The following is a 15,786-nucleotide window of genomic DNA, read 5'->3' as shown; positions in this document are numbered from 1 at the left end:
ATGATTGTATGTATATATTTGAATTACTGCAATATTTTCCAATAATTTACATGAGCATATGGGGCAGAACTCCTTGGTGCTTGTGTGATTTTTTTTTTTTTTTTTTCTGGTGGTGTTTTTGGTGGTGTTTAGTTTGCCAAGGTTGCGTGTATGGATTATCAAAGATAATCAGATAATGTATGTTCTTACCAAGATTCTATATGTGCTTTCAAAAAGGAAGCATGGTAGATCTCACCATTCTCACATTAGGTTCACCTATTGGATATTTGGTTGCATTTTTTTTTCCAGGGGGAGGGGTTGCTTTAAATCATTTGAAAATACATGTGGATCCACTTGTATGTTTTGAAAACAAGCTCCTAGGTGGTGGCAATATCAAGTGGCATTATTCTGTACAAACACAGTGCAATAGTGCAGAAACTGTTTTCCCTTTTTCTTTTAAGTGTGATTAACTGTGTGTTATCCTGTATTTAGTTGTATTACATCTGTATGTGTTTGTGTATTGTGGATTGATTGTGTTTATCAAGTTGTATTACATTCTGTAAATGTTGGTTAAGTTTCTTTCTTTTTGACTGGTGTTTGTCCAATAATATATATCTCTGTTATGTTCCTTTTTAGTTTTTCTTTATATTTTTGAAAACTTCGCATATATTTGTGCATATATACTGTATACAACTTTCAAGAATAATTTATGGTGCTCTGGTTCGTCATGCAGATGTTGATTATTCAGGGAAACAGAAATTAATCAAAAGACAGCCAAAATTATTTACTGCTAAAGGTTATGACAATGTCAAATAACATGAAAGATGCATATGTGGTGGTATGATGTGTCACTTTACACTATATCGTAAATATAGTAGAGGTTGAGGAGACTATACCCGTGTGGTATTTCATTTAGGACTAGTCCATCCACAATATGCCACTATTGATTTGAATTATGTTGAAAATACCTTGATTTTTCTATAGCCATGTTGATCAATGGTTTGCTCCAAAGTGGCAAACGTGAACAAATGCAGTGGGGCCAAAATTGTGCAGGCATGTTTTGCATGAGAGTTGGTGATATATTAACTAATCATTGAGCTTTTAGCAGAGAATGACCAACTATCGAGTCGGAGGGGTGCTGGCAGAGACTCCAACTCTCCCGCTTTCGAAGGGAGATCTCCCGCCGAAACCCCATTTTTGCAAAATCTCCCATTCTCTCGCTTGAGATTTAATTTCTCCCGCCCTGGCTCTGTGTCTCCCGCTTGAAATTTATTTCTTACTTAATTCCACCGTATGTTGAAAAATAAGCCTTAGGTAGCAGCAGAGAGCATCTAGAACCCTAAATGTGTTAAAGCTTCCAGGGCCCTTAAGCGGGCCCTGGACCCAGGCCACAAGGAAATTCACGCCTCGCGCACATCAAGTTTGAGTCTCCCGTTTGCTAGGGGTTTCAGGCGGGAGAATCTCCAGATCAGAAGGTGCTTTGGGTTGGAGTCTCTGTGCTGGGGAAAAAATACTTCCTACCTTTCAACCTTTCCCTAGTTCTCACATGCCAAAGCAGAGAAAACGTAGAGGAAACCAAGAATAATGTTCACTGTGATGTAGCTGAAATGCCGATTTGTAGATCCATGCAGAGTTTAGACAACCACTTGTCATAGACGATTGCGTATCTCATGGGGAGATTGTGTACACACGGTTATGCGAGCAACAACTCTCATCATCGGAATTGGTAGCTGCACTGTGGTTTGCAGCCCGAAGTTATAGCTTCCCAGTCTTCTCTGCAGAAAGTCTTTATACAAATGATGTGCAGGATGAACAGGAGGCAAGACGCCCCCTTCTTTTAAGTGTTTAATTCTCAGAGCAGCTGATAGTGAAAGACAATTACAACAAATCCTGATTACAGAGGGGAATGGTTCTATACTGAGGTGTATGGTTATGTACAGAGTGCCAATAATAATATACTTTACATGTTTTGTTTGCACTATGCTACTACCCCAAAACAGTTAAACCCCCCCCCCCCCTCTCAAAAAAAAAAAAAAAAAAAGAAGACAAAAAGAATAAGACAAAATTATCAGAATGGCCAGCCTGGAGGCATAACAAGTGCATGTGAAAGTGTTAAGATGGGAAATCAGCATATTTGTACAAATTGTACACTCAAGGGACCAATAGCACACTTTTGTAATGCTTGGTTGGCCATGTCCCTGCTATGAAATTCTACTCTATAAATTACCTATGCAGATTTGTGTACTTGTCTACTACGCAAATATGATTTGACTTCCCGTTTTCTTTTTTCTTTTCTTTTTTTTTTCTTTCTTTTTTGCTTCTGGTCATGGTGGGTGAAAGATTTTATAATGTGCAATGAGTGGTTGATTCTCGACGAGAAGATACAGTAATGTACACATTGTGTAAATGCAGGGCTGCCAACTCTCACGCATTTCGGTCCTTTCTTACTCTAAAACTTTATTTCATTTGCATGCATTTCTATTGATTCTCACTCATTTTGACTCCTAAATTATAGCATTGGCCTATGGGAGTCTCACTCTCAACTAGTATCCAGTGTTGGCAGCCCTGATTTGGTTACAACGACATCTCTCATATGCTTGTGATTGTGCTACATTGTACATGTATAATTCCTTTTCATCAACGATTTTTAGTTTTCTTCATTGTAAATTTGAGATTTACTTAATACATGTACATGTACTGTATGTTTGTTAAATCTTTGGTTTTTACTTTTCAGAATTATAAATGGTTTAGATGGCATTCCATTCCTTTTACAATTAATGAGTACAAGGGTCACATAAATAGATGCTGTATGCAAATATATTATTCCTCTTCTAACACTTATTATGTTTGTAATGATGCTTGATTTTGAGTGTGTGTCACTCTCCTGCAATTTGGTGTGTCTCTTGGGTTTTGGGTCCCCTAGTGGTAAAGACTCTGTGTCATCTTGATACATGATACACATTACCTAGGAATCAATGTATTTCTGGGATTTTAGTTGCATCATTTTTCAAATTATTCTGGTACATTGTAGGCCTTACATGTATTGTAAGTGCATACTTCTGGTGATCGCAAGAGGGAGGGGTTATACTGTAAAAGTGGAAATTTTCGCGGTGTTTAAATTTTCGTGCATTTCGTAACCAGAAACTAGTGCGAAAAAGCACGCAAATATTTTTGCTTGCAGTATGTTCCCGTACTTGACGTTTTGATTTTGCGGAATAAAAACACGCGAAACTCTTCTCACCTGGCCAAGCGCGAAAAATGAGTCGCGCGAAAATATCCACTTTTACAGTAGTTGTTATGCAACTGTCAATGAAACAATAATATATTTGATATTATTGTGATTACAAAAGGATGAATTTTGTTTTTATACATGACTGCCAAGGAAGCATTGAATGTTTATAGGCGAGCAACCATGGTAATGATGGCTTGAAGTTCCCTCCAAAGGACTTGGCAGTGAACATTAAAGCCTTGCCTAGGGGCACACAACTGCTGCTGCCCGGGGACTTGAACCAGGGACCTTGTGATTGATAATCCAAGGTCTTACCTACTCAGCTACAACAGCTCCTTTTGTGTGTACCACAGGTGCAAAATGATGAGAATGCTGGCAGCAACGCCATTTTTTTCATTTACAGTAATTTTTAGAGTACATTCAATTTTGACCATCACCACCACCTACAACTTGAACATGTACAGGAGATTCAATTTTAAGTTTAGTATGTATGTATGTGTGTGTGTATGTATGTACAGGTAACTGTATGTCAAACTACGGGGTATACAATATATTGGCAGGGAATGAAGCGCAGGCCAGGGCACTTCTCAGCTACAGGCAAACTTCACCCTTCAACAAAGTGAAGTGCTCAGCTATATGAAACTCCATAACAATCCAATTTAAATGCTCTTGGTTGATTTCAGGGGTCATTTTGTCCTCTCATTTTTCCTCATGAGTTAAAAGATTTTTTTTTTAATTTTATCAGTCCTGATGTTTGTGAGTTTATCAATGACGTAGACTGAATCACGACAAAACATGAGGGTGAGACTCAAAGATTTGCAGACAGTATACATGTACAAGTAAAATATTTTGAAAAAAAATTGTTTTCATGCAAAAATTGAATTGTCATATTAAGACCAATTTATTAACACAAAATTTACACATGTACATTATCAACAAAACAGGGTAGTGGGAAAACAGCATACAATAACAAGAGTATTTCATCAGTGAAGTCCTTACTTAGTTTGTAATGCCTCTGTTGAAGGTCAAACTTGGTAAGAAAGTTTGTCAAGTCAATGAAGGGTAATTGCGCCGACAGAAACATGCAGATAACATTAACATTTACCGCTGATATCAAATTAGCCAAAAGTAATGAACAATGGGGAAAAAAAAATCACTTGATTATATTGACATGAGAAAAGGAAAGGAAGCCAAAAACACACTGAGCTGAGAATCAGATAGCCTTTTGGCAAGGCCTCATGGCTGAAAAAGAGACTAACTGCGAGAGAACGGGTGAATGCGAGACCGAGCGGCGCAGCCGCGAGGCCTTTTGAAACCGGACATGAATTTCTTAACTTGAGCTTTGTTTCTTGCCGATTCTCCTACCAAAAAGGGTAGCAGCCAATAAGCGACCGCATTGCTCACCACGCCGTAGCATCTAATAAATACGCATAGGTATGCATGTCGGCAGTTCGCTCACCCGTAGCTGCCTGCATTGCCAGCGCAGCGTTGACATGTCCTTATTAGCATACCAACTGTGATCTGACTCATGAATGTATTCGCCTTCGTCAGGAGGCGTTAGGGAAAAAACCTAGGTTTCAAAAGGCCTCGCGCCTGCGCCACTCGGTCTTGCGTTCACCCATTTCTCGCAGTGCTCGGTGTGGTGAGTTAGTCGCAATCTTCAGCCATGAGGCCTTGTCAAAAGGCTAAGAATCAGACTCCACGAAGGGGTCTCGCATCAAGTTAAAGTTAACACTTGCACGGTTTTCAACCACAGGTGTCGGGTAATGAAAGAATATCATGCCATTAAAACAGAAACAGATATTGAGTGACATAAATCCACACAAATGTCATCGTACATATATAATTTTAATCCTTTTCAGCTCACAGTTTCACCAATGCTTAACTTCAGCTTTTACAAAGATCTTTTGTCAAGTATGATAATCAAGTGTTGGCACACACCTCCTGCTTCAACCTTTCTATTGAATCATTCTCTTCTTCTTAATCAAGTATGAACTATAATCAATACACAGGGTTGCTATCATGAGGTAATCCACTCTGCTATGTTTTCTTCACTGTTAAGTGAAAACCCGGGACTTGAATACAAAAGAAATCTGCCACCTTCTGAACTTTCAAACAGCAAGTGCTACGCCAGCTCTGTTATTTATCAGGAATTTCTTAAAAACGAAGAAATATCATTTTTGGTTTTGTTCCATAACTCCTGCATGCAGAATTGAATGAAGTCATGACATTTCAATTACAGCTGGGTTTCTGGGTGTCAAAATTTGCATTAACTGACTTCAAGCCACTATTAAGGTTGTGCTTCAAAGTAGTTCTAAAATGCGTGTAAGAGGTAGAAACAACCAATTTAGAAATGTTAATCAGTTTAATCAATATTAAGTATTGTTTAATATACAAAATGTGAACAATAGTTTTACAAAAAATATTTTTGGAATAAACAACTGGATCCACAATTATGGTTTATTGAAAAAAAAAAAAAAATCAGTGACATCTCCTGGATTTACTGCAAAATTAATGTATGAATATAAAAATATGATAGGATGTTTTATGATACAACTGAGCTATACATTTGCATCAAATGTGATAACTCTAACATTTTTTTTTTTTTTTAATTACTGGTCCCAATGGTAGACAGTGGCTTTAATTAACAAACCAAATTTGTATTTCCAAATTGATGTCTACGATGGATAGCAAAATATCTGTCTTCACTTACCACCTCATAGGCAATTCTTTAGTCATATAAAAGTATGGTCAAGCTTAATTCGTAAAATGGAATGAACTCCATAGACAGTTGATACGACGCCATCTCAACCAGCAAGAAAGCTCAATGCACAGAGTTAGCCTCTTCAGACGGAGTGAAGAAGAAAAAAAAAAATATGTACTCTATGCACACATTCAAAATTGAGGAAAAATTGAACAAAAGTGAGCAAAGTCAAAGAATTTTAGCACACAATGTTTTTGTTTTTTTTCCAGACCACAGGTATTATAAAAATACCTCTCTAGATTCATGAGTGATAAGCATGTGGCATTTGCTAGATGGTTGCTGTGTGTAATGTGTACATGACGTGCACTTGGTTGTGGATCCTTGTTGATTCGTAGCATGATTTGGAAAGTAGATCTCCCCCACCCCCTTTCCTTCATTCTTGCAAAACACAATGCAAACGAGGGAAATAACAACTATCATAATTATTATATTATAGTTACGAAATCTTCTTATACTATAATAATCTTATGTGTTTCCTACATGACCTCAATATATAACGTGAGTTGTGCCATAGAAAAGTGTTAATGACAATCTCTACCAGAAAAAAAAAAAAGAAAAAAAGAAAAATCTTCTCACCGTAATGAAATCTGATTGCATCAGCTCGGTGTTTTAACAGGGCTTGTCTCTAATTTACATAAACTACAGATGGAATCGGTCTCTTCTTGCTTCAATCACTATTAAAAGCTATAATCATGATACATGTATCAATCTTGTGAGTTAGCAAGGAACAAGGTTTATCTACCATTATACTTATACCTGAAATCTGTTCACTTTTACTCATCTCTACAGAGTACCTCTTCGCTTGAATGTCCTTCACATCAAGGTGATACGAAATGCTCACTTATGCCAGAGTTGCTATCAAAATTTCTGCACAAATTCTAGCCCCCTACCCATACACAATATCTCCAAGATGACACGACAGCAACTCTGGCTAGAATGACAACTGCCTGTAGCACAGTCACCAAGGAAGGGGGATTCTTATCATTACCATGACACTTTCCATTGCAGAAAGAGTTACTATCATCACAGCTTTCTGTGAAATTGAGCTATTATCTGCCTGGGGTTTTAAAAGCGGAGACTACTGTATTTCCAGGGAATATAAATGGGAATACTGAACCCAGTACACATAATAACTAAAATCGTTCAGTGGGCAGTCGGGGGTTCCAAGATGAGATTGTTTGTTCCAAACATAAACGGGTGGAGTGCGACCTCCAATGGTAATCTAAAAAGTCTTTGGCTCTTTAATAATGATATGCTCAACCAACAGTCCAATCCTCTGAGTCCGTATTAGAACAAAGAAAGCATCATAGAAAAATGCAGTTACAGCATTCAAATGGCATTTTTGTCACTCCATACACAGACATTTGTTCATTGTGTAAAATGTCAATGAACAGCTTCTGCACCAAATTAGGGCATGCCATTTTAATCTTCTGATTTTGTCTCCTAATGAAAAGCAATATTTGCACACGACAAAAAGGGATGAAAGTGCCATGAATTCAAACTAGTGTACGTAGTGAATTCACTACACTTTTAAACTTCACTCTGGTATTCCATGCTTCCCATGGTTCATATCAAACTTCTCAGTCACATCTGAGATATTTCCATTGATGAGTGTGTCTTCCTGCTAAGCCCATGGGGGCTGGTCCAGAGTCCTTTGGTAGTGGCCAGCAGCGCAGCGACCCGGTGCGCATACCGGCATCAAATGTTTGCCTGCTGGGTAAGGAATGCACGGATGCGATGGAGCAGCTCTCTCTTGACCTCATCCGGCACCAGCTCTGAGGTGAGATACAGGCAGAAAAACAGGGGGATAATCTTGGTTTTTTGTTTGTTTGTTTGTTTTTTTTTTTTTTTTTTTTGTTTTGGTTTTTTTTTTGGTTTTTTTTTTTTTTTGGGGGGGGGGGGGTAAATACTGAGCAATACAGCAATAAATTAGGGAGAAAGGTTTTGAAGTGACACCATGTGTATGTAGTCCTTATCCGGATCATTACTTGACAGAAGAAGAGCCTAGAAAGAGGAGAATTGAAGAGGGAAGCGACAAATGGGGGTTGTAAGGAGGGCAAAAAGTGAAGACTGGGGGACAGTAATGGACTGGAACTTGAAGTTGCACTAGTGGAGATGGTAGAGAAGGGAACAGAGAGAGTGGTAAGGAAGAATAGAGTGAAAATCAAGTAAGATATTCAGACATTGTTGGGAGGAGAAAGATGAAATAGAAGGGAAGGGGAAGAGGGAGGAGTTGAAGGTTGGAAATAATGGAGATAGGAGAGAGAAGTGAAGATTCATGAAACCAAAGAGAAGAACGTTCGCCGACTTCCTTCTTCATCTTTCTCCTCCCAACGATGTCCAAACATCTTACTTGATTTTCACTCTATTCTTCCTTACCACTCTCTCTGTTCCCTTCTCTACCATCTCCACTAGGGCAACTTCAACTTCCAGTCCATTACTGTCCCCCACTCTTCACTTTTTGCCCTCCTTACAACCCCCATATGTCGCTTCCCTCTTAAATTCTACTCTTTCTAGGTTCTTCTTCTGTCAAGTAATGATCCAGATAAGGACTACATACAAATGGTGTCACTGCAAACTTTTCTCCCTCATTTACTTCACCAAACCTTCATGCAACACAGCAATAAATTGTAAATACTTGGGAGTCGTGGACACAATATTGCCTGTTCTCTATCATTCAGCACTGCTACTATTCACATAACAATTTCTGAAGGATTAACAAAATTTAATGTGCAGTGTAGACTTACATTCAAATCATTTCTTGTTCACAGGCAGTTTGGGAAAAATATATTTTCCAGAAATATATTTTTCAGAATGCTGATTTCCACATGAGGATATCATTAAAATTCTAAAATTTTACAGGAAAACATTGAAGCTGTAGTATTAATTCATCCTATCCTCAAAATGAGTAGCAGACTTCCTTGGAATACAGACATGATGAGATTATGTGGAAATTATCAGAAAAGTGCCCCATGCCAAAAAATGTTGCTGCCGTATGTGATGTCTACACTCCGTGTTGGCTTACCTCTCCCTTTTGGAGTGATCTCTGCCACCAAGTCGTCCACTGTTACGTGCTCCAGGCCCTTCCTCCTCACAACCTCTGTGAACAGGAGAGGAGGAGAGATTAATATACAAATAATACGCAGGTAGACAACGCTAGTGGAGATGCAGCACACTCAAGGGTATTTCAAATGGTGAAACATCCACGACAATGTGAATACCTGAGAGTGAGCTGCATCTCCAATAACATCACAAACGTAAACTTGTGCATTATCTATTGTATGAAATGGGTTCATGAACTATTTTTCTTTTACCTTTATGGGTGAATACTTGTCAGCTACATGTAGAACTTGCTCAAAAAGCATAGATGTCAAAAAAAAAAAACCTTAGAAACTTAGAAATTGTATAAAATAAATAAACAATCAAGTAAGCACCTGTAGCTAAGGGTGTGCTGCTAATGTATTCAGTATACTGCCACATCTGTGAGCATGCAGGTATGCTTTTTTGCAGCACATGTTTTGCCCAATTGTGCACTCATTTTTTTCTGATTAGCTACATCCTTGAACTGGGTTTTTATACCCATTTTATACTTTTCATTATATATGAGGCACTGGCATCTCCTCTTCCCATTCCATTGCACAGGAACTTCCTGAATAAGCCAGTTCGGGGTTAGCTCATGGGCACATCGGTACAAATGACCTTTCTTCTTTCTCAGTTGATTAGGCACTCCACGAGTTTTCAAGCGAGAGAAGGTATTTCAGCTTACCCGACGTAACAATTTATGGAATTCATCAGTCAAGTTCAAACAAAGAATGAACTTGCGTAGACCAGGTGACCAGAATGATCCATCAATTAGCACTTTGGAAAGCATCCATTTCATTATTTTACATTGAATGTATGAACAATCTTTTTCTATTGATATTGTCAAATGCCACTTTTGCTGTCAGGTGGATGTGCTGGCAAGCACCACTCATAATGATCACTTGAATAATCATTACATCACAGATGCTTATCTCAGTGAATAAAAAACCAACATGCTCTGCCGGTACAGATGACCTTTTTCTGCTCATGCTCAAAGTGGAAACGCCGAACTGGCTTATTGTTTGTTGGATGAATACTAAAGGCCACAGCCCTATTTCATAAAAGATGTTAGGATAACAACTCTTGTTGGAATGACAACTTCCAATAGCAACGGTCATTAAGGAAGCTGGATTCTTGTTGTTGCCATGACAATTGCCATTCCAGCAAGAGTTGCTATGATCATATCAATTTTTTATGATATGGGGCCCAGATGTTTTGAATGCCAGCAGTGACATGGAAGCAACAAATCAGTGCAACTTTGTGTAACATCTGACAAACACAACTTTGTATCAAAATATCATCAGCATGATGTTCTATTGGCATAACTTGATGGTTATTCTAGTCAAGGGCCTGAGACAATACTTTTACACAACTTGCCCATTTGTTTTGATCAGAATAGGGCAAATATTATTAAGCTTTTCTACTTCCAGATTTAAGTGGGAGACCTGGATTTATTGTGTCAATACACAATGTCAGCAAACAAAGTCATTGACTTAGATTGAGCACTGAAAAGTGGAGAATCAACTTCTAAAAGTCATGTGGCATTCATGGGACCTACACTTTGTTCCATGTTGACAAATCTGCGCATGTCGTTGACGGTCAGTGATCTACACTAATAAGCAGTGGCGGATTGGGGGGGGGGGTGCCCCAGGCATGCGCCTCCCTTAATTTTTTGTTAAAACAAAAGTTATAAATAGAAAAAAAATGAAATGGGGCGCAGGCAGCCCTTTTTGATTTTTAAAGAAGCCATCTATGGCGCCCCTCCCCCTTCACAGAATTCTTGGATCCGCCCTGATAAGTGCTGTATGCACTGGAGGTATCAATTTGGAATGTTATGTACATCCAATTGGGTTACTGCTTACCCTTACTTTGCTTTGTTCGGCGATTGGTAGATACAGTGTAATGCTTTCTTTGCCAGTTGGCATGGATGTCTAGAAACGTACTGCCAATGAATAGAGATTCTCCCTTATTGGAAATCCCTATTGTGTTAATGATGCCTTCCTGTTGGACCGAGGCACCATTGCTACACCTGGGTGGGCTAGTTTACTCGACAACTAGACCAAGTTTGGATAGATCAGTGAATGCTGACGAGGAAGTTAAAATAAAGTTACCTATTAAAGGGTAACTGGCTACCCACAGGTATTGGGATACTATGACATATCACCCACCTTTACAATGTGCTTTGAGCTCATCTCTCCAGCCACATTCAATCAGTTTGTTTCTAAGCAGCTCCTTTAACCTGCACGATATTCAAGAACCATGGGAAAGAAGCATTACCAAACATGCCATAAAACTAAAAAGGTCAACTGACAAGAGATGAAGCAGAACATACACTCATTAAGCAATTTTTCATCTTAATATTTTTACATTTTGTAGTTCTATTTCAGTTTATTCCATTTTATGTTCTACTAATTATCAGCCTACGTGAACATGGATGAGAGCTTCCATTCATAGGCATTTCATAAAGTATGTGTATATATATTTTTTTTTTTAATGGCAAGCTTTAGCTCAATCTAAGACCTGCCACTACATACATTGTATTTCTCCACTAAGGACGCTCACTGGAATTGGGATAACCTTCAAAATGTACTCACATTCAATACCTAGCCTTCACAAGGTTTCCCAGCTAACATTTTTGGGCACCTTTGAATGTTTCTTGAACAGATATATGGCGCCATACAAATGCTGTGGATCATCATCATGATCAATCATAGCCAGTTTACAAATATGACAGCACATGTACCTGAAAATGGATTATCTCCATAATTGCCATATCTTCTTACCTCTCTTTTTCTCCCGACTCCACGAGTTTCTGGTTGATGTTGGCTCTCATCTGAGCATCTTTGAGCTTCCGGTCTCCATAGCTACGGAAAATAAAGGAATAAAATGTCATCAAATGTGAAATTTAATTGCCCTTTTCTATCAAACTTTGTTTTTGATGATTTTGACTTTTGGCCATGTTTTGGCACATGAACCTTTTGGTAATGGTCGTCATAGCCAGATGCTGTGCTTTGCACTGAGAAGTAAATGTACAATGTAATCCTTTTACTTTTATAGTGATGCTCCTCATAAACAGCAGATGAGTTACAAAACATGAAATATTTCTACAAGTACATTTTACCTCAGTTGCGAATTGTCCATGCAGATGATTGCTCCTGAAGAGTTTGTCATCTTTATGAGTGACAACAATTTATGTCAACATGAAAGTTGACGTCAATATCAGCACTTCCTGTGAACTGATCTGGTTCAAATTTAAGGGAGTGATTGGAATAAGTTAAGTTTTTTCTGTGATTTTGGTGCAATTTGGTTGAGTAGAATTCAAGATATTGCATGAATACGAAAGTAAATTTACAAGGCGCTACAATACTAGATTTCTACTAATGAACCATAAGTTTTAACAGAATGGTATTGGTTGAGATTAGAATTCTGCTTTTAAGTGTTTGTAAGATACTTTACAGAAACCACCTGATGAAATGTTTACTACAGAGCTTACCATTTGAATACTACGGAATAGGAATCAATACTACCATAGTTTATTTGAGGAAAATTGGTTATGAAATGGACGAGATATCCAAAAAGTAAAACAAAACCAGCAATAACTAAATAAAAGGTGGGTCCCACCTTTTATTAGGATCGCTTTGTTTTGGATATCTCAGCCATTTCAAAACCAATTTTGGCAAAATTGTGTAATCGGCCCCACCACAGTGCACGTGCATCCATGCGTTGTATAATAGCAAGCAAGGTTAGGTTAGGTTTAGGCCATTGAGGGTTAGGGTTAGGTTTAGGGATAGGTTAGGGTTGTACTAATGGTTAAATTAGTCAAGGAAGTCTTTCCAAGAGTAAAAGGGAGAAAGAAAAGAAAGGACAAAGGAAAGAACAGGAGAAAGGAAGGACGAAAGATGCTATGTAATGTTGTTGAAATCGGCCCCACCGCTGTATCAATCTCGCGTATAAACACCGTTTAGTGGGGCCGCATTCACAAGTATTAATATACTGTGGAAGAAAGCCCCACCGACGTATGTACCAAATATGTCATGTACAGCACTACAGGTATCGCTGAACGCCACATGGTGGGGCTGAATTCATGAGTTAAACAGGCAAGCCACCACAAACGGACAGGCAGCAGTGGTGGGGCCTATTTCACAAACAATTTATGCCCCAATTTTAATTTCACCAAATCAACTTTGAATTATTTTTTATGCCCTTTCATATTTTATAAAATGTTTATCATATCTGTAATATAGCCAGACTAACTATACACAGCCCAGTCACTGTACGTAGATACGTACTTGTTTCGCACAGCGTAATAACAGCGTCTGGTCGGACTATAGCCAGACCTAGGGTAACATCCCCAGTATTCGGTCACTTAAGCTTTTTTGCAATATTTTTCAAACTAAAATAATACATATATACATCATATCTACAGCAATGTCTGTGAAATATATCAAATTTCTTAAATCTCAACTTTCATTTCGTTAAATATCTCACAGAATTGCACAAAATCGCGAAATATTTCACCTTGAAAATTCCCCAGTATACAGTCATCGGCTCCAGTATTCGGTCACGCGATGTGCGCGTTCAAAGTTAATGCGTGTTCAAGGCAGCTGAAAAACGTGCGCGCGCGCTACCTTGTTGGCGCAAAATTGCATCGGGGGAAGTTGCGGCGACCGTTGGTGACCGAATACTGGGGCCTCGGCACTTACATTCAACCCTTGTACATTGGGACACTGTATCGGCACGTACGGACATTTTGTTTTTCTTTTGCGTTTTTGAGGATACCATTACACTCCAAGCTTGCGATAAGCGAAAAATCCCGCGAGAGAACGGCGTATTTCTCGATTTTTAGCGCTTTTTCGGCGACCCGTACTCTTACAACTGGGCCTTATCCGCGCGCGCTTTTGGAAAGCAGCGCCGATTCTGCACTTTTGACGGTAAAATTTGGGATTTTGGATGGATTTTTGGAGGGGGCTAAGGGAGTTTCCTGTTGTGAATGAGTGTGCAAGTATGTGAATTAGTGTGATTTGCGTGTGTTGTGAGAGTTGAACTTACTGGCTGGTGACTAGTGATAAGTGACCGAATACCGGTGCCCTTACCCTACTAGTTCCTATATATAAAAATATAATATCATGAATATAGATCTAGACTATATTTAAAAAAAAAAATCATTATCAAAAACGTTGGAAACCTGATGCCCCATTTCAACTGAAACTGTACAATCCATTGAATCCCTGTAAATTTGATACTAACGTTAGACAAGAATGTACACAGTAGAAAGTTATAAATTTATGTAGCACTAGCAGTAGGCCACTAAATTTACTTTATAGAAGTGCCTTATTTACATAATAGAAACTGCTACCACTGCACTAGTTAGAATCTATAGATAACAGCCTATTGAAGGAAGTAGACCAGCTAGACTTAATCAGAAGAAGAAGATGATGATGATTAAAATTTAAATGACAAGTGGCAACACACCGGCGACCCTATTAAACCCCGGAGCTGGAGCGCCCCTTGTACACAAACGCGTAGCGTTGGGGCTGGTCGCACAGTTACAGCGACCCCAACACGTTTAGGTACAGCGCCCCAGGGTTACGGCCGCACAAGTTGGGGTATGTTGGGCGCCGGCAGAGCAGATTCACACAAAACTGTGCCACAGACACTGTGCATGACTACCCGTTACCCTTTCGGATGTCGCGTCTCTTTTTTTGGACTTAGTTTATACAGACTGAGGAAACCGATGAATTAGAACCAACGTTTTATCGTTCACTGTTTACTTTGCCAATACTAAAATTAGAAGTAGAGGAACTCACTCTGCCATAGTCGGGTAGAACGGAACCTTTTTGTCGTTTAGGCACTGAAGCAAGGTGGTGCGGCTGGAGCTTGAGTTGAGTCGATCCGAACGAGCTAGTATTTGCGATCTAGGCATTCAATGCAATGAATGTACGGAGCTCGGATCAGGGAGTCGAGTACGGTGGCTTTAAAAACATAATAAATGCATAAAGATCGAAGCGAGGTAGGTCTACACACTGCACTTATAGCGCGAAGATGGATTCAACAAAAACAATACTAGTCACCAGGGGGCGATCCAAGAATTTCGTAAAGGGAGGGGGGAGGGGGTGCCTTTATGAAATTAAAGGGGGCGCACTCGCCCCCAATTTTTCTTTTTATTTCTTTTGTTTTAATAAGAAATAAAGGTGGGGTGGGGCTCCCGTTGCGCTCCCCTTGAATCTGCCACTGAGTACTTATAGGGCTCACACCCATAAATATTTCCCCATAGGGATGTGTGTTAAAAATCAAATTTCAAAAAATTCTGTAAAACAGCTGGGAAAAATGAAGTGTTTCAGCTTCACTAACCTGGATAAGTTAGATATACCCTTTCATCCATCAAATTCTCAAGGTGGATAATTCAGTTCAAATTCTGTCCAGGGGTCCGCAAAGCCAGACTACGAGTTCTTATCACTCAAAAAATCACCCATTTTCCGTACACGTACCCAATGAAATATAGTCCCCTCAAATTCCACCAGAAAAGCTTTCATCTTCCAACCAAAATGTAATTTGTAGAGGAATTCATACTCAATATCTACAGCTATTCAGTTTTTTGCCAAACTACATCATTGATTTTTAATCAATTTTTTTCTTCATTTATTTTGGTATCTTTGGTACGAATTTGTGAAGGGGCCTGGGGCATTCCCTTGTATTTACGGGTGTGAGCCCTATAGTATAGTTTTTGCGACTT

General features: G+C 38.9%; 1 protein-coding gene across 2 annotated transcripts; it reads right to left on the bottom strand.

Moving 5' to 3' along the window:
- Positions 1 to 7,295: 7,295 nt before the first annotated feature.
- Positions 7,296 to 14,932, bottom strand: LOC140233554 (transcription and mRNA export factor ENY2-like). Of its 2 annotated transcripts, XM_072313679.1 has the most exons (5): positions 14,861 to 14,932; positions 11,837 to 11,917; positions 11,222 to 11,292; positions 8,998 to 9,072; positions 7,296 to 7,747 (listed from the first exon to the last, which is right to left on the bottom strand). In XM_072313679.1, the coding sequence occupies exons 1-5, from the start codon at positions 14,866 to 14,868 to the stop codon at positions 7,671 to 7,673; spliced, it is 312 nt and encodes a 103-aa protein (XP_072169780.1). In that variant the 5' UTR covers positions 14,869 to 14,932; the 3' UTR covers positions 7,296 to 7,670. The 2 variants fall into 2 exon arrangements, with proteins under 2 accessions (XP_072169780.1, XP_072169779.1); XM_072313678.1 differs by lacking the exon at positions 14,861 to 14,932 and having other exon boundaries at positions 11,837 to 11,946.
- Between the last annotated feature and the right edge of the window lie 854 nt (positions 14,933 to 15,786).

This window comes from Diadema setosum, chromosome 9, assembly GCF_964275005.1.
Source record: "Diadema setosum chromosome 9, eeDiaSeto1, whole genome shotgun sequence".
Lineage (NCBI taxonomy): Eukaryota > Metazoa > Echinodermata > Echinoidea > Diadematoida > Diadematidae > Diadema > Diadema setosum.
Note: the sequence above shows the minus strand (reverse complement) of the source record. Positions and strands in the feature narration are given on the sequence as shown.

Coding starts and splice junctions, on each gene's coding strand:
- LOC140233554 (XM_072313678.1), bottom strand. CDS start 11,946: ATGACATTTTATTCCTTTATTTTCCGTAGCTATGGAGACCGGAAGCTC. Junction 11,293..11,836: donor GAGTCGGGAGAAAAAGAGAG/GTAAGAAGATAT, acceptor AATATCGTGCAG/GTTAAAGGAGCTGCTTAGAA. Junction 9,073..11,221: donor GCTCAAAGCACATTGTAAAG/GTGGGTGATATG, acceptor TCCTGTTCACAG/AGGTTGTGAGGAGGAAGGGC.